Raw genomic sequence first — 26,937 nt, 5'->3', positions numbered from 1 at the left:
AGGTTAGCAAGACTAGCTTAATAGCCAACCAGTCAACCAGCAAATCCAGTCTACTATGTTCATTTATTGTTTGCATTTCTCTCAGCTCAGACACCACAAATGTCCCTTTGCTTTAGTTCACCATCAATTTCACTTCCAGAGTCTCAGTTCTGTAATAGCTTTTTTTTCTCAGAAATGACAAGAGTAGGATGATTTTTACTAAACAGTTTTATTTAAATCTATCTTTCAGATTATAGAAACTTTCCTATTGATGGTATAAACTGCATTTGTGGAAAAATAGGGATCAATTAAGTCTGCATTGTCCTGCCAGATCCAACTAAGTCACCTACAAAAAAAGCAAATAAATATTCTGTTTCTTTTTCTTTTTTCTTTTTTTTAAGGAGAAAAGAACTGACAAAGAAATTAGCCCAGGTTGTTCAAAAAAAAAAAAAAAAAGAAAAGAAAAAAAATATATATATATTAAAAAAAATAGAAGATAAGATTAGAACAAAGCGCTTCAGGTCTGTACTCAGACCGCTCGCCTCTGTATAGCTTAGTTTGGATCAGCTTCTTTCCATGTACTCCTCAAGGCGAAGAAGCCATTTATTCCAGTACTGAGAGCACAGATCTGGATCCATGAAATGTGGATGTGCAGGGGAGCCATTCTTATATGCAACCACAATGAGTCCACAACTAACCTACAGTGAAAAACAAGATACTGTCAGAAATTCACCATTAATATGCAACTTTAGTTAATGCTTCTACAGACTAAACTTCAATGCAAAACTTCAGTTTAATATCTAGTATCTTAAACAAGAAATTGGGAAACAAAAAAGAGCAATAATTCACAATAAAATACTTAGAGACTAATACTCAAATGCTGAGAGTCCAAAGGTCTCATCAACCTTCACGGAAATTGTAGGATTCAAACTCTGAATTGTAGGGTCTGTTTACATCTTCCAAGTGTAGGTAAAATTGCCACCAACTGAAGAGGTTTTGCTTGGGATGATACAATCAGATTGATGTGATTCCAGCGTTATGTATGTTATGACATCTTTAATACTCAACAAACGGCCTTATTAATTCAACTCCCAAACAACCACCAAGGGAGAAGCAGTGAGGGACAGAAGGTCATGAGCAGAACCCTGCACATTCCACTGCATAAGGATCATGCCTGTTAAGTGTCCCATGTTCTAATCTCTTTCTTATTCTAGAAAGTCCTTTGTAGAATCTATGAACTGCCCTTCTCCCTCCTGATTTAAAATTCCCCCTTCCTGGATTTGCACTGAAATAACAGTCCCTCGAGTCCAGTAGGAGTCCTGCCTTTTGAGTCTTTTAAAACACTGTTCCACTGTTTAGTGATTAAGTAATTGATTGACAGCTCATCCTTTTCCCCTGAGGAAGCCCTGTACAGTTTCCTAACACTCTGAGGAAGTTAATCATTTAGTCCTTCCCTTGCTAGGGGGACAGAGCAACACAAGAAGTGAGGAATGTATTCCTTTTCCCTTTCTGTATCTACATGCTTTTCTGCTTCATTTTCCCTCTTCCTCTTTCCTTCTCCTGATACAACTCAAAACATGTAGGACAAAGCAAAGGGGTTGCCACAGGCTGCGTCCTCACTGTAAATTCATCAGACTTCCCAAGACACTGAGCACCTACAGTTCCCAGGAATTTTCTTAAAACCAATGGCAATATACTACTGACAAGCAAAGGCAACAGGATTAGCAAAGTAGTGGAGTTATTTTAGAATGCAGTTCTAGGGCAGCTTAACCTGAACTAGGGCTGCGCTGCTTTGTACATGTGTACGAAGCCTACCAATAGTTGTGTGATGGATAGCACATGTCTGAAGTCAGTAAGTGGGGAGAAATGAAAATAACAGAGGTGCTGCTGCTGCTTGTTTTGGCAGGTAACAGGCCTGCTTACCTGGAAGTCATAGTTAACATCATGATTTATGGCTCCAATATATGCTGCAACCTGTAATGGGTTGTCAAAAGTGTTCTGCAGAGATGGCTTTAATTTCTCTGAAGTCTTCCAGTCAATCACACATAACTGGCCTCTGTGTAACACAACAAGAGAGGACAATGTTTTAGCTTAAGTTTAGTCACGGTAAGAAATCAGATATGGCACCAAAGAAAGGCATTGTACACTCACCCTGCTTTATCCCAATGCCATTTTGTTCATTATCATACCCAGTCTAATCTCTTCTGCACTGGTAGTTTAGATCTCAGAAACCAAGACTTACTAATACTAGTTGAAGTACTTAGCAACTGCAGAGCCTCATTTAGCCCCTTCCCTGCTCATGCCCTGCTCCAGCAGGGAATCCTCCACAAGGAAGAGCAGCCCTTCTGATACCAGGTTCACCTCTGAGCTCATCCATTTCGCCTCTCTTGGTGATCTTCACAGCCTTCCCCCCAGAGCTCACCAACACACCTGCTTCAGCTTGGAACACAGCCTACCATAAACCATAGAGTGGCAAACAATGTTGACTTTTGGGGGTTTCTAAGAGAATCAGCATCTCACCGATACTTAGCCACACAGTCTACCAGGCCCAGATATTGAAGAGTCTCATGCTGAACTGCACTTTCCAGAGCTTTTACTTCACTGATATCTTTCAAGACATGTTGTACACTTGATAAATAGCCAGAAAGTGCAGTGTCTTCTCCTTGCCCCTTAGCTGGCATCTCTTCAGACAAAAATATAGATTCCAAAGTTGCATGAAAGAGCTTTCCTTGGAGGAAAAGATCTAAGAGAGATGACAAGAAAACCCACATTTCAGACAGTATGAATAATACCTGATGGACATGTGTACTAAATGTAACAGAGCACAGCTCTTAAAACAACCCTACTTTTTGTATTGAAAACTTCAGAATGGAAGGAGGAGAGAGGAACAAGATAGAAAAAAGTGCCAGCAGTGAAACTGGTATCTCTTACATTATTTTTTTTTTAAATCTTGTAATTATACAGGAACAAAATATGCTCTTTCATTTCCTGTTTATTCAAAGGCATTTGCCAATCTCTGTGAATTAAAATCATTATTTCAGGCTGCTTATGAGCTGTTTGCTGCATATGCTAGTCCTACTGCATTGGTTCACCTGAACTGAACAAACGTCTTCCCTCACTTGATGGACATAATTCTTAGGAGTAAGGGTTTAATGGAGAAATGATTCAGAGACAGCTAATTTTAAATAGCTATGTAAGTTTTTTTTTTTTTTAATGTCAGTCTTTCCTATGAAGCTTATTCACTGGAGTGCTTAGAAACTCAAAAAGAGCATAAACAAAGCATATACAGTTTTCAAAACCATAATTGTTTAAGTAAGGAGTGCTGAGGTATTTATCAATCTTGCTAAAAGAAGCAACTCACTGTTCCCCAAAGACAACCACTTAGCACCATAGCGTCTTCACTCTGACAGCCTGGGGAAGTCAGCTTTGTAGATTTTATAAAATAAAAAACATCTAAATGCACAGAATTTTATAGAAAACATTTACATACTTTAGTATAAACACAGTTACTTAAGTGCTTCAGCATATAAAGCACGGCATACAGTTTTCTAAACACACAGGAGGATGTAATTTCAGAATATAAAATTGCATCTGCAAACAGGCTCAATCAAATCAGCTGGAAATATCTATTCGCTACTGATTCTAGTAAACAGAGAAGTAATAAGACACACATCTAGGACATGACAAAGAATGTCTACAGTCTAATTCTAATTTCCCCACTTAATTCTAAATTAATTTTGGGGTCCTAGAACAATGAATAGATTCAATAATAACAGGTGCCCTTCTAATGTGCTCTTGCACCTTGAAATGGAAACAGCTGAATGGAAAACGCTTTGACTTCTAGAGCCAGATCCACCAGCTATGCTAGTATATCCCAGACAACTATCCAGACTAGTGATTGTACTTTGTAATTACACTGTGGTTAGACTTACTTTTAGTGTACTCTTCAAAACCATCTTTCCCAAGTTTCAGTATCATTTTCTGTTTCCATCTTTCCAGGTAAAAGGCTTGCTGTGGAGGAATAGTCTGTTGAAGAATACTAGTAACACTGGGTATTTTGCTTTTTTGTAAGCTGATTTTCAGGGGAAGGTTTGAGCCACTGTCTAGAAGTGGAGCTCTCTTGTTGGAGTTTATGAGAGGAACCCAGTTCTTTGGAGTTTTTGTTTCAACAGTTTTAACTCGAGATCTATGTTTATCTGCTGGCCCATATAATAAATTATCTTCTTCAAACAATGTCTCTGGTGTTTGGGCACTGGTTTTGTAAGATGTCACAGAGCAGACCAAATTTCTGTATTTTTCTTGATCAACTTGTTCGTAACCATTCACTTTTTTCTTCTTACTATAATGGCAAGTGGAAGTAGCCAGGCACATATATGGGACTTGCTTTTGGCAAAAATGTACTTGAAAAAGCATTTCCAGTCCGCCACATTTCCTGGACAGTAGCTGTAGGAATTTCATTCTGAAAAGAAGCATTTGTGAGTATTTATAGTTTTCTTTCTTCTGTTAGGAACATTCGGTAGGTTACCATAACTTCCTCCTGTGGAAAAGAAACTTGTGATTTCCAGAGTCTTTAAACTCTATTATCAATCTATTATTGCCCTTTGCCAAATAAAGAACTGCTATGGTCATAAGTGCCTTCATACACATTGTGCCACCAAAATTTCTTTAGATAAATAATACATTTACAGAAAGTACCAATAAACAATGAAAAGCAGAAAGGATCCTGAAAAGAACTAGCGATAGCTGCCAAAAACTGAGACAGGGCAAAAACATAAAAGATGTTGCAAGTAGTAAAAGCTAGTAAGAGTAGCAAGTAGAAGATGCTCATGAAAGGAGACACAACAAACTCATTTGTAATAAACAACTTCCCTCAAAAGTGGCAGGGGGGGAAAAAGGTCATGCAGAAGAGACAGAATCAAGTTCATTGTTCTGAGGTATTAAAAACAAGAGCAAGTTTATAGTGGATGCTGAACTTGAGGGGATGGTGGGAAAAAAGTAGTTTTGGGAGAATAAAAACATGTTTCTCTCTCTTATACCTAGGAGAAAGCAAAGAGTAGCACTATGCACATGCTGCAATTGCAAGACCTGAGACTCAGGAAAACCAAAGAGATACCACATCAATAGCAAGTATCTTCAGACTCAAATAATTCTTTTGAAGATCAGAGTAAAATAAATATGAAAGTATTTTTCCAAACTGAGCTTCAAAAACAGGAGTTCTCTCCTTCTAAGACATTTTGCAAATTTAAAAATAAAACCAGTACAATATACCAGATTTATTGTTCATAGCATAACTTTCAAAAACGTATTGTAATTGCATTTGTAAGCCTCAGAAAATGCTAAGAATATGGGTTAGAGATAAACATTTGAATAGTGGCATTTAAATGAACATCAAATACTTGCAGAATTGAGGCCCTATTCTCCTTTTGAAAATTATCTCAGTATTGCAAAGTTCCATTCCATCTTCTGCATATAAAACATACCAACACAAAAAAGGCGACACATACTGCCAACTAACATCAGTTTTTGTTCTTAAAAACTTTAAAATTACATTTTGCTTTTCCCATGCTACTTACAGAGCAATTCATACACTGCCCAAACAACAGATGCCAAAGAAAAAAAAAAAGTGAAGGCACTGATACAGAGTTACTCTGGGAGGACAGATCCTGCACTCATGCAGAGCCTCAGTGACATCAGTAAGGCTCTGTGGAGGTTGTGGCATCTGACAAACAGAATGGTTTGCTAAAACAGACCTGTATCAGCTACCGTTGATTAGATCAAGCAATCCTGTAACAAAAGGGTGAGACCTTGGACTCTGATTCCAGAAACACTGTTTCTTCATCTGTGAAGGTCAGAATCCTCCAGCTGTAGAAGTTTTGTCAGGAGTAGGCAGACACCCTGCATTTTTCTCTACTGGCTTTACATTTTCATGCTGACTTTGCATGGTTTAGGAGGAAAAATAACTCATCTACCAAAAAGCTAATATAAAATATAAAAGGTCGAAACAGATGGCATGTAATCTGATACAAAATTAACCTATCAAAAGCAAATAAACCCAAACCAGGAAAATGCAATTATATTGGAGCAGAACTTTGCATCACATAGCTGTGGTACTGGACTAGCATTTCTGATCCAGTACTAGGAGCTCTAAAGTCAGATTTGCTGTATTGTTGTATGATGGTCTCATTCATTAAAGATTTCTTGTAACTACAATTCATATCAATCCAAATTGTTAGTGATTTTAAAACTACATCATGGTCCAAAAGACAGAAACAGAGTAAATAATAAAAGTAGCCTGTTTAATCCTGCTACTGATTTTCTGCAAGTTACAGTTCTGTAAGTTACCTTAAAAGGAAAACCTTTCCACTTAAGATACTTTCAGTGTGTCACTTCCCCTTTCTAACCATAAGCAAATCTCAATCCGCTTTTCTTTTCTAGTAGGACTGTGCTATTTGCAGTTGCACCTGTTTTCTAATTTTCCAGTGTTCAATAGTGAGAATGGACATGATTCTTGCTCTGAGCATCCTGACATTCAGATTCCTGGTTTTGACAGGAATATTTTACTCCCTACCTACACACACATGGAGTGCAGTCAAGGGAATTACAAAAAGACAAACCAGTCCATTCCAACCATTTTATTACCATTATAGTATGCAAGTTTCGCCAAAAATAGAACAATCAGTTTTGGACAGCTTACACAACTGTAATAAACTGGGTTGTCTATGTTCTGTAAATTAAGTCCTGTCTGGTTTTACTTCATGGACGTTTGAGACAATTTTACAAATTTAGGTGAAACAAACCTAGATTTATATTACTTCTAATTTTTTATCTGATGGCATGAAGTTATTTCTGTAGTTTGCTAGAAATTTATAACAATTTCTGACAGCAAAAGGAGGTACTTTTTAATTCAGTATACAACTGTTTAAACTGTTTCAGTGCGCCGTAGGTTTCCAGCCAGTGAATTTTATATGCCCTAATTCCTATTGCCAATTGTTCTAATAAATATATTTTTAAGAAGCAGCTTGCATGGTGTTATTTGATTATCATAAAGCAGCTCAGTTCTGCAAAACTGCTATGCCAAGCTTTACAGCAATTCACTCTTACCAGAAGATGATCACGTTTTTAAACAGATTTTCAGTCTTGGTATGGGGTTGGTTACCTGTCAGAACCTGACACTTACTGAAAAAGAAATAATGAATAGTTTTAGCACAGTTTTCAGTTTGCTGCAGGAGAAATGGTAAGGGCAGCAAAGGCATATGTAAAGATCAGAACTCTATACTATAAGCAAAATGTTTCATAGTATTTTTTTTAATAATAGAAAATAGGGCAGGAAAATTAATCTCTACTCTCTTGGGGTGTACCTCTAAACAGAGTTACTGAGGAAGTGGTTAAAACTAAAACAAGGAGGGAGAAAAACCCTCTTATTCCAATCTAGTACTATCTGAGCTTGTAGTTTCTCAGGCTATTGTTTGATGACAATTAATATGCTTATTGAAGTATGTTAATGAGAACTAAGCCTGGGTTAATGACTGTGTATTTGTTGACTTAGCCAGAGCACAAAAGTTTATAGTGGAATTTTGTCTGTCAGCTGCAGGAGTGCTAATCCAGCATACAAAGCTTACTTGTAGTAAGCTGTCCCTCAGTATATTTGGAGGGGCAAGCTATACCAGATCACGTGTCTACAAAAATGCACAGTATTATGAGCCCTGGAGCTGATTTACTACATTACCGAAACACTGCCTCAGTAATATCTAACAGAAAATTTAAATCTACAGCCTGTTTTGTTCTGGAATAGTATCTGCAGAAATCTTTGCACACACTACAAACAGAAGTGCAGGGAAAGGGAAAATTTGTCAGCTGCTGTGCTGTTCTACAGCTGGAAAAACATTCTAGGACTACTAAGAAATAAAGATCATTTGTATACAATAGAATGAAAAATCATATATGTTATTTAGTTAATTAGAGCGATATTTTTATACAAAGAGCTACTTACATTTACAAGAAAGATACGGGGGGGGTGTGTCTGGATCTACTGTCATATGTACAGAACAAATTCAATGGATGCTTCTTTCAGTGGATGTGTTGCCTTTCCTCTTCACAATGCTTCTATTCCAACACTGGTGAAATTGTTTCAAGTACTGCAGAATGAACCAGACCTGAGAACTGATCCAAAATAAAAATAACCTTAAAAAAAAGAAAAAAAAAAGAAGGACTTCTCTTAACTTCCCCAAGCTAGTTGACTCTGCTGCTCTGACAACTATGGTGCTAACACAACTGAAAAGAGTTGTTCTGGGAGAGGAACGAGTGGCTCAAGTGAGAGGAATGAAAAGTATTACGTAAGTAAGCATTCACAGATGTAAAAATACTTCTCTAGCTATGGTTTCAGACAATAATCGATACAGCTTTTTTTGTCGTAGTCACCTACAAGTAGCAAACACAAGGAGTGTAATACGGAAGAATGCTACTTAACATAGTTACAGACCTGTTCCCCTGTATCCCTCTTTTGAGGGGAGCAAATCTGTTGATGAAGATATCATTTTAAGTTAACATCACAGGCTTTTCCTTTGGGAAAAAGAAGTATTACTACTTGACGTTGAGATGCAACAGCCAGCTACCTTCCTAGCTGTTTTTTTTTTTTTTTTTTTTTTTCTGGTTATAGTTTAATTTATAGTTTAATGACAGCGATGTCAGCAGAAGGATTTCAAACATTTGCTGTTCCCTGCCCCAACCACTCTTCCTCGCAGTTCGTAAGCTAAACCACTGAATGGAGGCGCGTTGAAAACACATCTCCCCGTTTCGGAAAGCTTAAGAGCAACGAGTGAAATCGAGACTTATAAAAACGGAGCCAACTGCTGCCCTCCCTCATCTAACGCAGGCCTGGCCAGGGCAGCGCAGCCCCCTTCGCCTCGCAGCACAGAGCTACCGACGCCCAAGCCCGCCGCGTCCTGCCTCCCCGCTGAGCTGATCCCTCGGGCCCCGGCCCCGGCCAGCGTACGAAAGACGACCGTCTCCTCAGCGCCGTACCGGCCGCGCTTCCCGCCACCGCCGCGGCCACCAGGGCGCACGCGCACGCGCACACCGGCCGCCTCCTAACGGCTCCCACCCCTCCCCCAACCCCCCACGGCCTCTCGGGATTTGTAGTTCGGCGCCGCCGACCTCGGCGCCCCTGTCCCGCCCCCGCTCCGGGCGAGGACTACAATGCCCACAATGCACCGCGCTCCGCCCCGCGCTGTCACCTCCCCCCGCTCCGCGTGTGGGACTGAGGGGGAAGCGCGTTCTTCCTTTGATTTACAAAAATCGTTCCTCGAAAGTCTTCAGAGGCAACAGCGTCGAGAGCAACGCAAGTCTCCAACGAGAAGGAAGCAAGGGAAAAAATAAAAATAAGAACTCGCCGCCATCTTGGATGAGGGCAAGTCGCGCCGCACCCTCACCCAAGATGGCTGCTTCCTCGCGGGGCCGGCCTCCGCGGAGACGAGCGCCCTGCCTCGGGGGGAGCGGGGCTGGGCGCGGGGGCTGCCGGGACGGAGGGGGTGTGCCGGCGGCGGCGTGAGGCGGCGGCGGCGGCTCCGCCCCGGGCTATATGAGGCGGGGCGGCGGGCGGGCGGCCGGTGGCGTCTGAGCGACATGGCTTTGCTCCGGGAGGACGCGCAGAGCAAGGTGAGGGCGGCGGCGGCGGCCGCGGGACCGGCTGCGACCGGGTGGAGCCGGGCCGGGCCGGAGGCCGCCGCCGTGTGCCCCGTCCTCGCTGTGGGAAGGGGTCGGGGCGCAGCTGCCCGCGGGGGAGGAGGCGCCGCGGCGGGGAGGGAAGGGCTCGGCTCGGCTCGGCTCGGCTCGGGAAGGCCCGGGAGCCGCTGGGGGGCGGCGGCGGCGGGGGGGGGGGGGGTGCGTGCATTTCTCGGAGGAAACGCAAACCAAACGCTGAAACGGGAACCTTTGCACTGGTTAATGCGCACGCAGCGGCTGTTTGAAATCAGTTCTCATGCTGGCCAAGCTGCCTAGTTTAATCTACCCACTCTGCCTGGTTTAACAGCTATCCTTCCTCCTTGGATAAAAGGTGAGGCATCCCTCTGACAGCCTGAGCTCCGGTGCTGTTGCATCTGAATGTAGCTTTGTGTTGTGGTTGCACAGAGCTCACCTGCAGGAAGGTGACTTGTGTTTTAAGCTGCCGTGGGTGCTTAAGTGGTGTTTTCTTCAGCCTTGTGGATTGTCTGACTTGAGGACTAGAAGTGCACCTGCCTTAAGCAGTCCCTTAAACAACTTTCTTCCTTCATCTTATCTCCAGGTGGAGCTTTTTAAAAATAATCTTAGCCCTTGGGACTGCCAGAACAAGTGCTGGCAGTGTTTAACAAGTTTAACAAGTGCCTTGTGTTTTCTGGTTATCTGCTTTTAACTGTGGGCTAACCTGTGCTTTTACCTTTTGCTGCTCAATAGTACCTCACTATCGGTATTAATTCAGTTATCTGTCTGCCTTTTGAGAACACTGAGTCTTTGCAGGCTTGCAGGACCTGCAGTTGATGGGTAGAGGGAAAGGTAAGATATCAGCTTTCTTGTAGCAATCATAATTCCATGAGTGTTAACCTGCCTTTTCTAATTTAGCAAATGAGAACATTGGGGGAAAGGAAGAAGTTCCCACTCTGAGGGCTGGGGTGGCTTTAAGCTCTAACACTAAGTGCCAAAGATTAACTAGCTTGTCTTGGGTAGCAGAGCTGTCTTGAGATTCCAGCAGCTGGTGGGAGGATAGAAACACTGCTATCTTGTCTGTTCCTGTTTAGGTAAGGAAACAACAACATGGAACTGGTGTGTGGCCAGTAGATAAATCTTGTGCCCATAGAGGAGGCTTCATTAGGTTTTAACCTTGAGTGAGAATCACTGGTAAGTATAAACAAAAAAAAGTGACCCTGAAGCAGCAAAGCAGTAGAAGTTTAGGATATGTAGGAAGAGGGAGGGTATGGTAAAGGAGGATGTGAAGTGCAATGGAAAGGATAGTATAATCTGTCATGGGGAGGAAAAGGCACTTCAGAAAGTGAAGCAAGTAGTGGAACTGCCAACATAACCTTGTGTAGATATACTGGTGTGTTTGAAAGCATCCCTGGCTTGATAGTATTTTGCAAAATCTAGTCTGTAGTTGAACTGTTCTAGATCAAAGTATTGTAGCCTCATTTCTTTAGAAATAATCTCATGTTCTGCTTTCCATTGACTATCCTAATGTCCTGTCTGTGCAGAGTGCATGGATTGTCAAAAGCAGGAACTCGCTTGTATAACTCTGGCTATTTTCATTTTACTAAATTCTAGGAAATGTCTGTCTTCCCTGTAAATTTGGTCTAGAACTAGTGCAGTGAGAGAGAATATACTTGATACAGGTAAAGCTGAACAGTGGGTTCTTGGCTCTAGACACCTTCTACTAGGCTTCTAGGAAAAATATGGGCCAATCAAGTCTTGCTTTTGCTTTACAAGAAAACAGCTTCTGGATGCTGCTAGATTCAAAAGCAAACAGGAAAATGAAGTGCTAGCAAAGGGAAAGGTATCAGCTAGGCATAACCTGCTCTCCAGGGGCTGAAATAGCTGTAATGATGGCTCAGCTTGATAGGCTCATGTCACAACCTCAAATGCACCAGAGGCAAAGATGAAGAGAGAGTCTAGTGAGGTTGTATTGCTGAGACTTTCCAGCATCAGCTCAAGGCTTATTACAGTAGGTCAGCAAAACATTCTTGTAAATGCTGAGAGTGGCATAAGGATTTGTTCCTGTTGCCCAGTTCCTGTCTTAGCTGGGGCTGCTTCATGTTACCAATGAAATACGGGCCAAACGTGCTCAGCCATACACTGCGTTCTGCATGCAAATGGCTGTGGCAGGATGGATTTGGCCTGCTTTGTCGAAACTGTTGCTTGACTCCTTGAGAGCTGAGGAAATGGTGGACATGCGTGGAGGTGTCCTGTGTGCTGTCAGGTGGAGTAAAGGGAGGTAAGGTGGCTTCCAGTCTGTAAGAAAATGTGGAATCCTTGAATGTGCGTAATGTCTTTCCTGCAGCTCCCCCTGTCCAGAGGGGGCTGTGTGACTGATTTCTGTGGAGAAGAGTGCACAGATCCTCTAACAGCAGAGCTAAGCAACTAGCCTAGCTCATTGTACAGCCAGTGGTAACAGGTGCTCTGGCTATTGAGCCTGCCTTCTGCTCAGTTGGTGAGGAATGCCATTTGTACTTGCCAAGTGTGATGCTGTTAAACTGAGCTGTTATTTCCTCTGAATCCTTATTTCGAGCAAAATAAGCCATTAAGCTACTGCAGTTCTCCAGCCAGAAATCAAATTTGGGGAAGCATTTTCTCCAGCATAAGTAGCAATATGAAGATTGCATGCATGAGCCCTGTTCAGTTTTCCTGGTTACTTGCAATTCAGAGTACTTTAGAACTGTTTCAGCTAAACTTAAGTGTTAACAGCAAGTCTGTCCTGAAGGCTGCAAAATCAAAGCCGATTGTCTGTATTGGTTACTTACTAGTGTGTGCATGCAGAGTACCTCCAGATATATCTTTTGGTATCTTGATTAAGGAGAAACTTAAGCTGCTTATGCTAAATGACTGAAACGGTTCTAGTAACTAATGCCACTTGTATCTGCTGGCCAGACACCCTGGAAGACTGCTAGTACGCTTCTGGATGTACAGCACTTAGCGCTAAGAGCTGTATATCAACTGCCAGAGAATATCATGATCTTTTAGTGCTCTCTAGAGAGCACTTAAGCTGGTTTAATTAGAAAAGCTGGATGCTGGATAGTGGCAGATATAATTAATCCTGAAGTCTCATTTGTGGCTCTTGATTGAGTGACAATAGGAAGGTGGTCAGCAGGAGGAGAGCTGGTTAAAAGGTAGCTGACTGCAAGCAGAATGCTCTGTGAAATCTTAAACCCTTGTAGGAGTCTCTGCTCCTTCTGGGAGTTCAGCATGCAGAAGATAACTGGATTAATAAGTTTTTGAAAACAAATATGGATTCTTATTTCACTGGTAATGAGAGGTTATACACAGTTGCTTGAGCTGGCAGATTCTCTGCTTAAAATGCAGAAGTAAAATCTGGTTATCTAGAATTGATGCTAAAATTGTTAAGAATGTACTTCCGAAGAGCAGCAGTTTAGCCATTCAACAGAACAAAACTGCTTCTGTGGCTGAGGGCATTTCCTGCTGCTGGGTGCTTACATGCATGAAGACTCATGCTTGCATTGAGAGAGGTCTGATCAGAAACTGAAGTCTCTCAAGCTGATACCTGGGGAGCTGATCATCACTGGGTTATAGGTAGATGATCCAACTTAAATATGTAGAGAAAAAGCTAGTGCTGTCAAACTATCTGGATGGATCAGAGTAATACTCTGCCCACACTCACCTCTCAGGCTTTCAAGTCAGATGGTTATTTTAAGTGTCCTACATAGTGCCATAATACTTTTTTTTTTTTTTTTTTTTTTTTTTTTTTTTTTGCATGTTGCAAGTAAGGAGGAAGCTGCTGTGATTTGATTATGTTCCTGGATGGGGAACTTGAATTCTCTTGTGCCCTCCCACTGCTTAGAGTGCTGGGAAGAAGTGATGACCTCCCAGTTGTGAGAAACAGCTCCAATATGAAAGAGCTACCAGGCACGGGGGGGCCAGAAAGCTAAGACAGAGCACTTCACTGAAAAGGTTTTTTCTGGGATCAGATGGCTGCTGTGAGAAAGGAACAAGCTTGGGGCCTGGAGATGAAAGTCTAATTCTCTTGCTCTGCATAGGCTTTATGTGAGCATAAGCAAGTTGGTTCTCATTCCAGCTTATAAAATGAGTATAGAATGCCTAGCAGAGTAAAAGATCTGGAAAGATAATGAGCTAAATGCTGTAGGAACAGGTGTTTATGTTGATCAAGAATTGGAGCAGACTGTCTGCTCTAGATGCTTACTGAGTTAGTGTCTTACCACAGATGAGAAGGAGGCATCTGCTCCCTATTTGGTGAGGAAAGGCTCCACCAATGGTTTCTGCAGGGAAACAAAGCACTCTGTCCTCCCCAAGTCAGGCAATGTGAATGCCCTCTTTGTAGTCTGAGCCTTGCTGCTGTGGTTGTGTAATCCTAGATATCTCCTGTCTGGAGTTACAAGCCCATGGTAACCTTCATAGAATTAGAGCAGATTGGTGTTTTTATGATCCTTTGCTTTGTAGTCAGTGAAGACCAAGCTCCTGTAGAGCAGAGATGAGAATCCTATGCTGTCTTCCAACAGTAAGAGGCTTAATGTTTCAGTCTGCAACGATCTTTAAGCATAGTCTGAGACATGCAAGCTTACAGAAGTTTGGTGCAGAAGAAATGTTGGAGCTGTATGCTGAAGGAATCCACACAGAACTAAGGTGGTCTTCAGAGCACTTTACCTGGAGGGCTGCAATACCACCCCTGTTACAGGGGCTTTCTTGATTCATGGGCCAGAGTTGGGACAAATGTATAGCACATATTGTTCTGGAGTGTGCAAATGAGGGCTGCTGCTTCCCAATTGCTCCTGTAAAGAGGAGGCACTACTGGGGCAGTAAGTTCTCCTGCAGTAGCATTCCTGTCTAGTGTTGAAGCTGTGGGTTACATGCTCTTGCCTTACAGCTCTGCAGTTTTTATGGCACTAGTGCAGGGAAGAAATGCCCAGAAGCTCAGACTGCTTTAATCTGACAGAAGAAATAGCAGTTTATGTCCATACCTGCTTATCTCTTGTGCTGACAACTACTAGGCATGGAGATGGAAGAAGACAACATCTAATTATGGATTACTTCCTTTGTAACACTTGAATACTAAGGAAGCTCACAACTTCAGGACCGGCTGTGTATAATCCTTTCCTTAGATTAGCTGAGAGGAAGCAGCTTCCTTTGGTTTATCATACTTCTCAGACTCAGCAGTTTGTATTGTTAGCTCTGCTGATCCTGTTTGGACAGTGAAGATAAGTAACTTCAAAATAGTGGACTCTTGTCTTGCATCCTGCTTAAAGGATCTGTGCCTCAGTGCTTTGCATACTAGTGTTACATGCCTACCCTAGCAGCTGAGAAACTCTGAACAATTTACCTTTCTTTCAGCTAGCAGCGGGCAGCCAGCAGTGCTCCCAATTAATGTTTCAATAGTGGCCTTCTACCTATTTCTTCTTTAGAGTTTAGATAGGGCAGCCTCTGTCCTAACTAGTGTCAGTGATCTCTGAACTGCATAGCTTTACATTGTGCCACTTGTTCTGTGGCTTCCTATTGAGTTCCAGGTTTGTAGGTCTTTAGGGGGTTATAATAAACTCCTTGGGATGACAGGAGGGAAGAAACTGCACAGTTGGAGTCCCTGTGGCTTTAGCACTTCAAACCTGAGTAATGCCTGGACTGCTGGGAAGCATATTCCAGGGCATGCTCTGTCAGCTTGGCATCCTTGCTGCTAATCCCCAGAATGGGATTAAAGCCTTCTGTCCCACAAAGTCAGAATGGGAAGCCCAGTGTGCTGTGTCCAAAGCCTTTCCGTGATCACAGAACTTAGAGGGGTGTGTGTGTGTATACATACATACATATATATATATATATATATATATATAATGTATATGTATATATCTTAGTCATGTGGTAAGAACCTTTTTTTATGGTGTGATAAACCAGTGAACAGCTAGTATGCCACAGGGTAAAAGCCTTTTTAACATGGCTGGAAAGATGGAGGGTCCAGTGACCTGGATATCTCACCAGTACATGAGAGCCTGGCAGAGGTGATTACAGTAACCATCAGTGATAGCAGGTGCCTAGCCAGGGGCAGGCTGGCAAGAAGCATATAAGTGATAGTCTGACAGCTGTGTCCTCTGCAGACAGTAAAGACTTGTCTACCTGATCTGGCTTGCAATCCACGGAGACTAGGCAAGACTAGGGGGAGGGAGTTTCTAAAGCTTTGGGGAGCGAAGATTCACCTCTCAACAGTTCTTATGCAGCTTTACAGAAGCTTAAAGCAGCATTCAAGCCATCTGTGCTATGGCAGGATTGCTTCGCATACTCCTGGGCTATTTGCTTGTGAACTGGCTTCTGTAATTCTTCCTGTGGTTAGCAGGTGGTAGGTGCAGGCTCTTGGCTAGAGAGTGTTTGCTGGTAGAGTGCAGGGGGGTGAAACAAAATCAGTCACAGCCCAGCTGAAAGTTCTTCAGCTTTCTTTCATGGGAATGTGTTTGTAATTATCTCTAAAGAATAACCTTGGGATTCAGCTGAGCTCTGACAGTCACTTTGTCTGCAACAAACTGCATGTGCTGTGACCTTGAGCTCTGGCAGTTTCTCTCTTAAGTAGAAAGTGAGAATGATCTGCTGGGCTGTAACACTGAAGTAAGAGCCTCTTTAAAAGCAAGTTCTGTAGCACATAAGACCTTAACGTGGTAGGCTGAAGGTCTTGCATGCGTGTCACTAGTGTCTATTAGCTTTTCAAAACATGTTCCTTTTTATCTGGGTGAATGTATCTAGCTGAAGTAAGGACTGGATGCATGCATCTCTTGCTTGGTACTCTGCACTGGATATGCCTAAACTCCTCTGCTCATTTCTGAGGCCTGATAGGGGTTTGAAGCTTTTTGCCTCAGACTGTTGGGTAGAAACTGTGAAATACCGCTTGTGCTTTCCAAAGGAAGCTCAAATCATGGACTGGAGGGAGGAATGGGCTAGCAGCTGTGCTGAATCTGGTTGCTCATGAGCTCAACCTGTCTGCTTCTGTGGCTCCCCAGAATCGGGGGGGGGGGGGGGGGGATGGGTGTACTGAGTGCCAAGGCCTACCTGCACTGAGTCTGGAAGTGCTGTCCTTGTGAGGAATATCTGCAGGTCTACAACTCAAGGATCTTAGTGATGTACAACCTACAGCCTCCTCAACTGAGAAAGCTGTCCAACTGCCTAGAAAAGTTTAAATACATTCAAAATTGTACTGTTGGAATAAAGAAGTTTGTCTCCCTCCTCACACCTCAAAAAAGTGTATATGTGGTGGGGGAAGAAGCTAGCTCTTTTCAAGGCCTTTGAAGCCTAGAACACTGCAAAATCAAGTCTAGTCTTTATTGAATCTAGGGTGTTCTGGGGTCTCTTATGAAGGATGCCTGACATAGCATGCCCATAAACCTCTCTTAGCTACTCTGACTGGAGGCAAATAGCATTAAAATGTTGCCGGACAGCTCTGTCTAGGAAAGATAGGACTAGAATTTAGGAGAGGATGTGACTTGCAGTTGCAAGCTACAACTTTTGTAAAGCAGAGCTTGGATATCACTGAGTCTAGTTTGTGTACCTGACCGGCAGCAGCTGATCTCTACTTCAGTTTACTGGGGCTTTTTTTAAACAAAAGTTTTTTAGCAGCAGTAACACTATGCCTGATAACTTGAAAATAAGATTAAACATATGCAGTGTAAATGCCATAGTATGCTTGGGTTTTAGCATTGTCTCTGGCAGACATTTTTTTGTGCGTGTGTGGTTTTTTTATCCTTCATAGAAGCCTAAAGAAAAGATTCATGGAACTGTAATATTTTGCCAAGATCAGAAAGAAAGTAGCCTTTGCAGTTGACAAAACAGCTATAGGAAATGACATGGTGGGGCTTAGCTTCATGTACAGCAGTGTTGGGAGATCAGAATGGCAGTGGTGACCAACCTAGGTTTAAGGGGAGGTGCCAGGCTCCTATCTATAGTAGATAAAAGCGCTTAAAGTTCATCTTGCCATAGATTCAAACACGGCTGTCTAGCATAATGATGAGGACACTTTTATAGCAAGACTCTTTCTAAGACCTGTTCATTATCTTGTAGAGACAAAGGATAAGGAAGAGAAAGCTATTAGGATTGTTACTTTCTTCAAAATGGCATGCTAGGCTTTGGCTTGATGTGCACTAAATAAGCTGAAGGACTGGCAGAAGGGACACCCTTCTGTAGAAGGGCTTCACAAATACCTTTAGTCTGGTCACTAAATATTAATTCAGTCTTCAGTCGTTAACCCAACAAGCCTTTTTCCCTTGCCTTGGGAAGGGAAGGTTTGTAGCAATGGCATACAGGTGGGATTAAGGCTATCATAATTTTCCATACATGCTGTTCCTGGAGGCATCAGTCTAGTGCAATGTGATTCTCATTGGTAGAGCTGATGATCCATCTAGTTTGATTAAACTTAATTGATGGCTGACTAAGGCTTATACTGTGAATTCTGTTGCAGCTGAGGTCTGTATCTGTAGACCTGAATGTTGATCCTTCTCTCCAAATTGATATACCAGATGCCCTGAGTGAAAAGGACAGAGTGAAGTTCACTGTACATACCAAGGTAAGATTGTGGGGGGGGAAGTGTGCACAGATTACTTAACATGCTTGTGTATTACATATACCTGCAAAGGTCAACCTGGTGATGAAGAAAATTTAACTCTAATTAGATGGAGCTGTTCCACTTAAAGGTAGTCTGAGAGTATATGTGCAGAAACTAGTTTTCCTGTCTTGAACCTTCTATAAATAGAGACAAAGTAGCTGGTATCTTAGTTTGGCTTTACCAAGGAGTCTCAGCTTGAGACCAGAAGGATGGGGAGGAGGGGAAATCAGCTACTGTAAAACTTCAGTGATCTGCATTAACAGTGTTCTACAACAGGGCCTTTTCTTTAAAAGGCCTCTGTAGTACTAAGGTTCTTGAATGAGTGCCAGTTCAACTAAAAGGGAGTAGGCGAGGCTCTTACTAAGCAAAATAGCTTGCTTGGGAAATGGACAGAACTGCTTCTAAAAGCACTAATTTAAAAAACAGTAGGGTTTCTATATCTTCTCTTCCAGACTACACTGCCAGCTTTTCAAAATCCTGAGTTTTCAGTTACAAGGCAGCATGAAGACTTTATATGGCTGCATGATACACTCACTGAAACTGAAGAGTATGCGGGGCTCATTGTAAGTGTGCTTAAAAAAAAAAGGGGGGGGGGAACCCCCCACCCTGTTAAACAGAATGCTGTGGTGATTTAGAGTAGAAACTAGTTAGGACATGAAGTCTGTCTGACCAATGCTACTAGTGTTTTATGATTTGGATAGTCCCTATGCTTTTCGTGCTGATAGAATTTCCCTTGTTCTCAGAGAACTTCAGTGATGTGGCTCTGTATTAACTTTCTAATTAGTTTGGCTGAGATCAGCAGAAAGCCTAGAGGCTCAGAGTTCCCAGCTCCATGATGGTATTGATATCTGCTTGAAGATAAGTGAACTATTCTATTAAATCTCTTCTCTTCTGCCAGCACTTTTCAGGAGACTGTTGTCTGCAGAGGACAGCTGGCTGGCAGAGGGGAATAGTGGAGGATATTCCTCTGGGCTGGTTTCACTCCTGGGAGAGCTGCACAAAGCTGGGAGGGAAGATAAGGTGCCTAGATATCCACATGCCTGCAGACTTTTTTTTTTTTTTTTTTTTTTTATTGGGGGGGGGGGTGCAGAGCCTTGCTGGCTTGACGTGACCAGGCAGAAGGGGCTCCTTCCAGAAAAGGCTAGGAGAAACTGGAAAACCTTGTGGTTGCTAAAAACTGTCATTAACCACTTTGGCTAGATACCTCCAGCACCTTCAAAGCCTGACTTCGATGGTCCAAGAGAGAAAATGCAGAAGCTAGGGGAAGGTGAAGTGTCTATGACAAAAGAGGAGTTTGCCAAAATGAAGCAAGAGCTAGAAGCGTAAGTAGAATATGAATTTACTGCCAAAAACTATGCTTAAATTGGCTCTTAGGAGGTCTCTCTGGTGCTAACTGATGTTGAGTGTGACTGTGCAGGGGCAGACACCCTTCAAATCTGTAAAAACCTGGAACTGGGGAATTGCCAAAAATTTCTCTCAAACTGTAGAAAACTTCTCAGTCAAAGAGGTTGGAAATGGCTAGCTGGTGATAGAAAAGCTTTTTCAGAAGCATACTGTCACTTTAAATTTATCCAGGGAAAATGCTCAACACTTCATATGTTGAAAGCAGTACAGAAGGGATCTGTCTGTTCTCTCCTTTCAGTGAATACCTTGCTGTCTTCAAGAAGACTGTATCATCACATGAAATCTTCCTTCAGCGGATTTCTTCTCACCCTGTGCTCAGCAAAGATCGCAATTTTCATGTTTTTTTGGAGTATGACCAGGATGTAAGGCATCCTTTTTTTTTCCTTAAGTAAAGCAAGGTGTTACGAGTGCTGTCGCTCTTCTGTGCACACTTCAGATATTATGCAAATCTACATGCAGTGTCAGTAGGTAGCTATTGCCAGTACTTATGACATGATTAACAGAGAAAAGCCTGTTTTGAGACCTTTGCTATAAATCTCATAGCATGTCTTAGTGCCCTAGGAAAGCGAAGACGCCAGCTTCCTATGTCCTGACATGTTAGGAACAAGTATGGTGCTTGCCTCTGCTGCCTGCACCATCCTTAAAACAGAGGTGTATTGAAATGAGCACTAGATCTTTCTTGTGGCGCACCCCATGATGAGTGATGGATGCTGATCCAAAATGCATCTGTGCTGTTTCTGGAAATAGAAAGGACACTGATAACACAGAACATCCAGTAAAGCCATTTGTTACCTTTACCCCAAAGTTGTACAAAAGATGGCTTTTTAATGTATCGTGGAAAGCAGTCAGACTAGCGGTGTTATTTATACCCAGTGTGTGACAGAGTAATGTAACTGCATATGTCACAGTAGTCACACTCCCCCTCTACTCCCCCTCACTGGCTGACTCTAAAGCTGTGTTGATTTTTCTTTTCCAGCTAAGTGTTCGGAGGAAAAACACAAAAGAGATGTTTGGTGGCTTTTTAAAAAGTGTGGTAAAGAGTGCTGATGAAGTCCTTTTCTCTGGAGTCAAGGTGAGGTTGTTCACCCTAATTCTGATTGCTTCTTGCTTTTGAGATGTTAGCTGCTTCTGCTGCAGGGTTGATGTGCATGAGGCTGTCTAATGTTAACCTTCCTTGTTACTATTGGTCCAAGGTGGATGGAGTAGCTTTTATTAATTTTGATCTCTCTGGAACCAAATAAGAGACATGGAAGCTACAGACTTTACAGTTCTAGCCTGTGTTCAGAGTTTTGGCTGGATAGCCAGGAGTTGCCTTGACACCTGATACTAGTGGGGAGGAAAAGAATTAAACTTTTCCCAAGTGTGCTTATGGCTTCTGTCTACTTAGGAGCTCTGAGCAAACATGAGTTATGGGTTTCTAATTATACTAGATAAAATCAGATACCAAGGGCTCCTGCCACTGGTCTAGCTTCAGCTCTTCTGCCCTGCCATGGTAGGTATTTCTAATAGATTTGCTGTCCTAAGACATTATAGTTCATATAACATTTGGTGTGCATGTGAAATAAGCTTGTGAACTGTTTGCTGCTTAGCTACCATGCTACAGCAGGCCTGGAAAGAAAAAGTTCCAGCAGTATGTAGCCCCAAAGGCTCTCTAATATAAGCTTGCTGGTTGGTTCATGGACTGGGCCTGCAGCACTGAACAGTTGAGGGTCAAATCCCTCATCACTGTGAAGAAAACTTACCAAGTGGCTTGGAAATTGTCAGGGTGCTGAACTCTGCTCTTCAGTAGAAACTTGACAGGTACTATAGTCAGGTGGCTGAAGTTGTATCTTTGGACTCTTCCGTAAACAAGGAAGAGCCTATATTGTGCAATAATGCAACTGACCTAACAAATCATACTCTCTTTCAGGAAGTAGAGGACTTTTTTGAGCAAGAGAAGACTTTTCTTGTAAACTACTACAACAGAATCAAGGATGCATGTGCAAAAGCAGATAAGATGACAAGATCTCATAAAAGTGAATCTTTTCAAAGACCTTTCTGAAGACCTAGTCTTGCTGATCTTAGTGTTTTCTGTAGCCTGAAAAATCTTGTCTTGTTCTTGCAGATGTTGCGGATGACTATATTTATGCTTCAGCTTGTTTGAACAGCCTGGCAGTAGAAGAGCCTACAGTTATCAAGAGGTAAGTGATTTTATTGACTGTTCATAAGCATATCCTGGTGGGTATATTAAGTTCCTTCTGTAAACTTCAGGAGACTGTGTTAGAGCTGGCTTGGATTTCTTTAATTGCATACAAATGACGTGGAAACTTTTTCCTCTGATGCAACTAGTGTGGCAGGCCAATAAAACTATTGACTGTTTCTGATTCTTAATTAATTAATTTCCTGCCAGTTGTGCCCTAAAACTTCAGAACTGAACTATATGGCTTATCAAAGCTCCTTCTAAGCCGACTTCTGCCCTGCCCTGAACTTCATTCAGGTTATAAAGTCCTAGTGGATGTCAGAGAAAGGGGTTGAGCGTCTGTTCTGCATGTAGACTTATTTAGCAACCCATACCTAATATAAACTAATGTGCTACTTTCTGGACTAGTAAGTTTTTCAACCTATGGAAACCTATTAATCTGTTTGAGGTGAATTCTTCTGCCTCTAAATTTTGCTCTCAAGTTAGTGAGGCCTTGTGTACACATACTTTACAGCTGAATAAAAGAGATGGTCTACCCTTCTTGGAGGGGAGTAGTTGTGGGAGATTCTTTGCAAGACCATTATGTTCTAGATGTAAGGATTTTACTTTAAATGATGTCTAGCTACCCAATTATACTAGTCTATTGGCCTGGAATTCAGCATCTCTTGCATTTAAACCTTATTGTCTAAATCTGTCTGGACCCAAGTACTTTGCAGGCTCTTGTCTGGATCTGTATGCAGGAACAAACTCCAGCCTTTAGCTTTCTGGCTTCCTGCAAGTTGAACCTGGAGTTCATCACATTGGGGAAATACCTAAAATCTATGTGCTTTTTCTAGGTACTTGTTGAAAGTTGCTGAGCTCTTTGAGAAACTCAGGGTAAGGAAAACTTGAACAAAAAAACAACAAAAAATTTAGACCTTACTGTCTCCTGTTACATACCTGTTGTCTGATCTCTTCTGCAGAAGGTAGAGAGTAGAGTTTCATCTGATGAAGACTTAAAACTCTCTGAACTGTTGAGATACTACATGCTCAATATAGAAGCTGCTAAGGTGAGTGTTTTAGCTATTGAAGCTTAGTTTTTATTATGGGCATCATGATCCCCTACAGCAGTCTTTGTGCACTTTAAGGCAAGAAAGACGACCCTTTTTCTTTCAAAGAAACCTGGCCCTTGTGAACTATAGCAGAATGTGGAAAGCTACATACTGGCCAGCTGCAATCCAGTCCACCTAGAGAATGGCTCTTTTCAGAGCTATCTAGGCAGTTTACATTTGGCACATAGAGAGGAAGAAAAAAAAAATCTCATTAAGTTCCCCTAAGTTACTGCCACCTGAATTTGAGGCTTCTGGCAGTGTCCTAGGTCTCATGCTACTTGAATGCTCAGTGACTCATAGCAAAGCTACTGTTGACTAAATAAAAATCCTGAAGTAAATCCAAGCTACTATATGTCCTTTAGCATGGATTTACAATAACATATGAAGGTGGCTGTGTTTCCTACAAGGGCTTGATACATGATGTGACTGCAAAAAACTTCCCAGTAGCTCTGTTCCTCTAATCAATGCTTGACTTGGCAAAGGGATGTCTGAGAAATGATTAGGTAGAATCTGATCGTCCTTTTCATCCAGTGTAGTGTCCCTAATGTTGTATACCCTGGAACGTGCTCTATAGACTGTCTGCTCTATTGCCAGTTAGGTATCAAGACTGGACTGTCTCTAGATGAGAAAGGCATCATCACTGACATCTCAATTGTTTCTTATGTCTATGTTAATAAAATATTTCAGTCAAATTGCCAGACATTCAAGGTGTGGCGATGTATCCTTTACTCAAAGCAGACTGAGGGAATTCAGAAAACTCTGCTCCTTAATGGAGAGGTCCTCCTTACAGAAAAATGAAGCTACTCTAAGGGAAGAAGTGATGCCTGCAGTCACCCTAATAAGTATTTTCTTGACTAAAGTACAAACAACTGTCATAAACACTTGATTCTGCATTAGTGAAGGCTGTTGTTGATACAATAATAATATGGAGAGTTATAGTCTGGAAGAAACGATGTCTGGTGCTGTAAAAAAGTGAAACCTCCTGCTGCTACAGTAGTTGTAACCTCATTTTGAGAAGTAGTCCTCCTACAGGCTGATGCATTATTCCTGTCTACTTTCAGGATCTTCTGTACAGACGTACGAGGGCTCTTGTTGACTATGAGAACTCAAACAAAGCTCTAGACAAAGCCAGACTAAAGAGCAAGGATGTCAGGCTTGCTGAGGCACATCAACAGGATTGTTGCCAGAAGTTTGAAAAGATTTCAGAATCTGCAAAACAAGGTAAAGCAAACTTAGCTCTGCCTCTGCTCAAGGGAAATCTTAATGCAGTCCCAGTCTCCATCTGACTTTAAACTGCTGGGGTCTTCTAAACATGCCTGAAGTGAGCAGTTGGGATATACAGGGACAGTATGTAGTTGCATGCATGTTGCAGGCATTATTGCTTCAATCTGAAGCGCACAAACATCAGAACTAGATTGATCGTTAGCATAACCCCCTATTACTGGCTTTCCAACCTGAGCTCTTGTTCTTGGCTTCTACCTGAAGGTAGTTGGTCTTCTGATTCTTTCAAATAGAACAGTGCAAACAAGCTTTTTCTGTCCTAGGCTGAATGCCTAATACTGAGTTTCAAACACTGATTCTTAGATGTCTTAGGCAAGCATGAAATAGAGGAGACATACTTTTATGCTACACTTCCTGCTTTTCTCTTCCTGTTTTTTGGATTGGGAATGCTCTAACTTCTCCCTAAATCTACATGCACTCCTATTGTATTCTAGTTGTCCTGTTTACTAAAGACAGAATGGTTTTTTAGGAAGTTGCCTGTTCTTACAAAATAGCAGAGCCGTTGATGCATACGCTTTATGGCTGGAAGCAGTGTAAGACTAGCTTTTGAGCTACTTTGATCAAATGCTATAACTACAGAACTGCACAATAAAACTCATGGAACAAGGGCATAATCAAAACTTCAATCGCTACCTTGTACAGCTGTCTTGTCTTAGCTTGTTCTTTCTTCCCTACAGAACTGATGAGCTTCAAACAGAAGAGAATAGCAGCTTTTCGCAAAAACCTAATTGAAATGGCAGAACTGGAAATAAAACATGCAAAGGTGTGTTCTCTCCAGAATAAACAGCTATAGTATGACGTGAGAAAAATGACTAATGTGTAACTTAGGACTTGGTGGGTTCCCCTTAGACTTAGGAAATGTAAAATAGAACAGCAAGGTTTGCTAGCTGAGAAAGGAAGGGAAAAAATGAAAAGCTTTTGATATAGTATGTACAAAGAACGGGTGAGACTGTTGAAGTCTGCTTTCAACCTGTAGTGCAGTAGGCTGGTGACCTGGATACGACAAGTCCCATGAGTAGCTGCCTCAGTTTTGCAAGTAGTGCACGATATCATTTTGTCTTACTTCCCATGATGCAACCCGAACTGTGGGGTGTGACTCCTGAGTCTGGAAGGAAACTGCTGCTTCAAGCATTCCCCTGAAGTGCTCTTCCCCTGCGGCTTTTGATCTAGTTGCCACTGTTCTTGCCTGGCTTATCAGCAATGTGGTGTCCTTGGGCAGCTGGGGGAGATACTGACTTGGAGGCCTATCATGAGGCTTCTGCTAAGCTGTGATGGGCTTGATTGAAGTAAACTGGGGAGATTAAATCATGTACTGTCAGTTTAATCCAGGAAAAAGTATATATCAGTTACAGTGCTTGTTTAGGGCAGAGAACAAAGCAGGAAGCCTCAGGAAGGGGTAACTCCACCTACTTAGCTGCAGAGGCTTCCAGATCCTTTTGGGTAAACTGTCTAGTGTATACCTATGGGAAGGGAATCTAGATATCTGAATCCAGATACTTTAATTTCTGAGGACTGAAAGATTGATTGCTTCCAGATGGAGTGGGATGGGATACAGGTGCTCACACTTGTGCCACTTGCATTACATGCAGTCAGTTACTCAGCCATAATGCAGGAGCTGACTGCTAACAGGTACAAGTCTGAGACCTGAGCTCTGCTCAGCTGCTTCCTTGGAGAAAAAGCTAGCTTTTCTACCTTAAGAGCTCTGGGTTCCCCAAACTTCATTACAGGCTTGAATGTGGTGTAAAATAGGCTTGACAGTGCTACTCGATTTGTGGTCCATTAATGCTCTTGTCTCTTCCCTTCTTCCTTTCCACAAAGTCAGTTAGGCTTGTGTGAGGGGCAGATTGGAAACTCTATGACCTGCTTTTGACAGTTATTGCTTGAATGCTTGCCTATGGAGTATAACTTCAGTACTGTCACTGCCACAGGCTACAAAATCCTGGGATGGGCCTACTATTTTGGAATCTTACTCCTTTTGTGGAAGATAGGATTTAGATCATCAGTCACACTCATCTGAAATTAATTCTCTTCCTTTCCAGAACAATGTGTCTCTCCTGCAAAGCTGTATTGATTTGTTCAAGAACTAAGGCGCCTTATTCTGAGAATGTGAAAAAAGCATCAATTGCACTCGATGGCCAGGGAAAACTTATTGGCTTGACTTCATTAGCTTAAAAATAAATGTTGTTACTAAGATTCTGTTTGACTAATACTTAACCATGTTAATAGTGATGTATTGACTTTCTTGGTATAAATGAGAGCTGAATTTCATATGCATTGTTTGGATGTAGCTAACATCCTGTTTGGCTGATAACTCAAAATGAGTCAAATGTAAGAAATCAATTTGCTGTTGACTGACTCTTCATCTAGTAGAAGGCATTTTCTGAGACCTCCCCTTTTGAAGGGTCATAAAGCAATCTGTCTCTTCATAGCCCTGATGCATTTGAAACTTGCAAGTAGGAATGGCTTGTATAAACCTAGTAATTTTATAAAGTAAATAACATTCCACTTCACAGACAGATTTCTACTACAGTATATTTTGAATTTCTATAAGTACATTTGGTATTTGTACACTTGGGCAATACAGCAAATAAAGATATCTGATACTACAAGCTGTTGCTCTATCACAAGACTTTGTGTGGGATGTAAAATAACTCTGGGCCTGAAGCATCAGTTTATCACAAATTACTCGTCACCTGGGGCTCTTCACTGAACATAAAGCATAT

The 26,937-nt window shown here is 42.0% G+C and overlaps 2 protein-coding genes across 5 annotated transcripts; one reads left to right on the top strand and one right to left on the bottom strand.

Moving 5' to 3' along the window:
- Nucleotides 1-189: 189 nt before the first annotated feature.
- MGME1 (mitochondrial genome maintenance exonuclease 1) lies at nucleotides 190-9,032 on the bottom strand. 4 transcript variants are annotated; one of them, XM_062573429.1, is made up of 6 exons: nucleotides 8,972-9,032; nucleotides 7,970-8,139; nucleotides 3,912-4,516; nucleotides 2,500-2,722; nucleotides 1,903-2,035; nucleotides 190-677 (listed from the first exon to the last, which is right to left on the bottom strand). In XM_062573429.1, exons 3-6 carry the CDS (start codon nucleotides 4,450-4,452, stop codon nucleotides 543-545), a joined length of 1,032 nt encoding a protein of 343 aa, XP_062429413.1. In that variant the 5' UTR covers nucleotides 4,453-4,516; nucleotides 7,970-8,139; nucleotides 8,972-9,032; the 3' UTR covers nucleotides 190-542. The 4 variants fall into 4 exon arrangements, with proteins under 4 accessions (XP_062429413.1, XP_062429416.1, XP_062429414.1 ...); XM_062573432.1 differs by having other exon boundaries at nucleotides 9,001-9,029; XM_062573430.1 differs by having other exon boundaries at nucleotides 8,900-9,010.
- A 475-nt stretch (nucleotides 9,033-9,507) lies between these two features.
- SNX5 (sorting nexin 5) lies at nucleotides 9,508-26,823 on the top strand. Its single transcript, XM_062573428.1, has 13 exons — nucleotides 9,508-9,633; nucleotides 18,116-18,220; nucleotides 18,712-18,822; nucleotides 19,460-19,581; nucleotides 19,902-20,025; nucleotides 20,640-20,735; nucleotides 21,573-21,678; nucleotides 21,768-21,843; nucleotides 22,679-22,718; nucleotides 22,805-22,891; nucleotides 23,995-24,154; nucleotides 24,892-24,977; nucleotides 26,254-26,823. Exons 1-13 carry the CDS (start codon nucleotides 9,601-9,603, stop codon nucleotides 26,299-26,301), a joined length of 1,194 nt encoding a protein of 397 aa, XP_062429412.1. The 5' UTR covers nucleotides 9,508-9,600; the 3' UTR covers nucleotides 26,302-26,823.
- Nucleotides 26,824-26,937: the final 114 nt, after the last annotated feature.

The sequence above is a fragment of the Rhea pennata genome, chromosome 3 (assembly GCF_028389875.1).
Source record: "Rhea pennata isolate bPtePen1 chromosome 3, bPtePen1.pri, whole genome shotgun sequence".
In the NCBI taxonomy this organism is placed as follows: Eukaryota; Metazoa; Chordata; class Aves; order Rheiformes; family Rheidae; genus Rhea; species Rhea pennata.
Note: the sequence above shows the minus strand (reverse complement) of the source record. Positions and strands in the feature narration are given on the sequence as shown.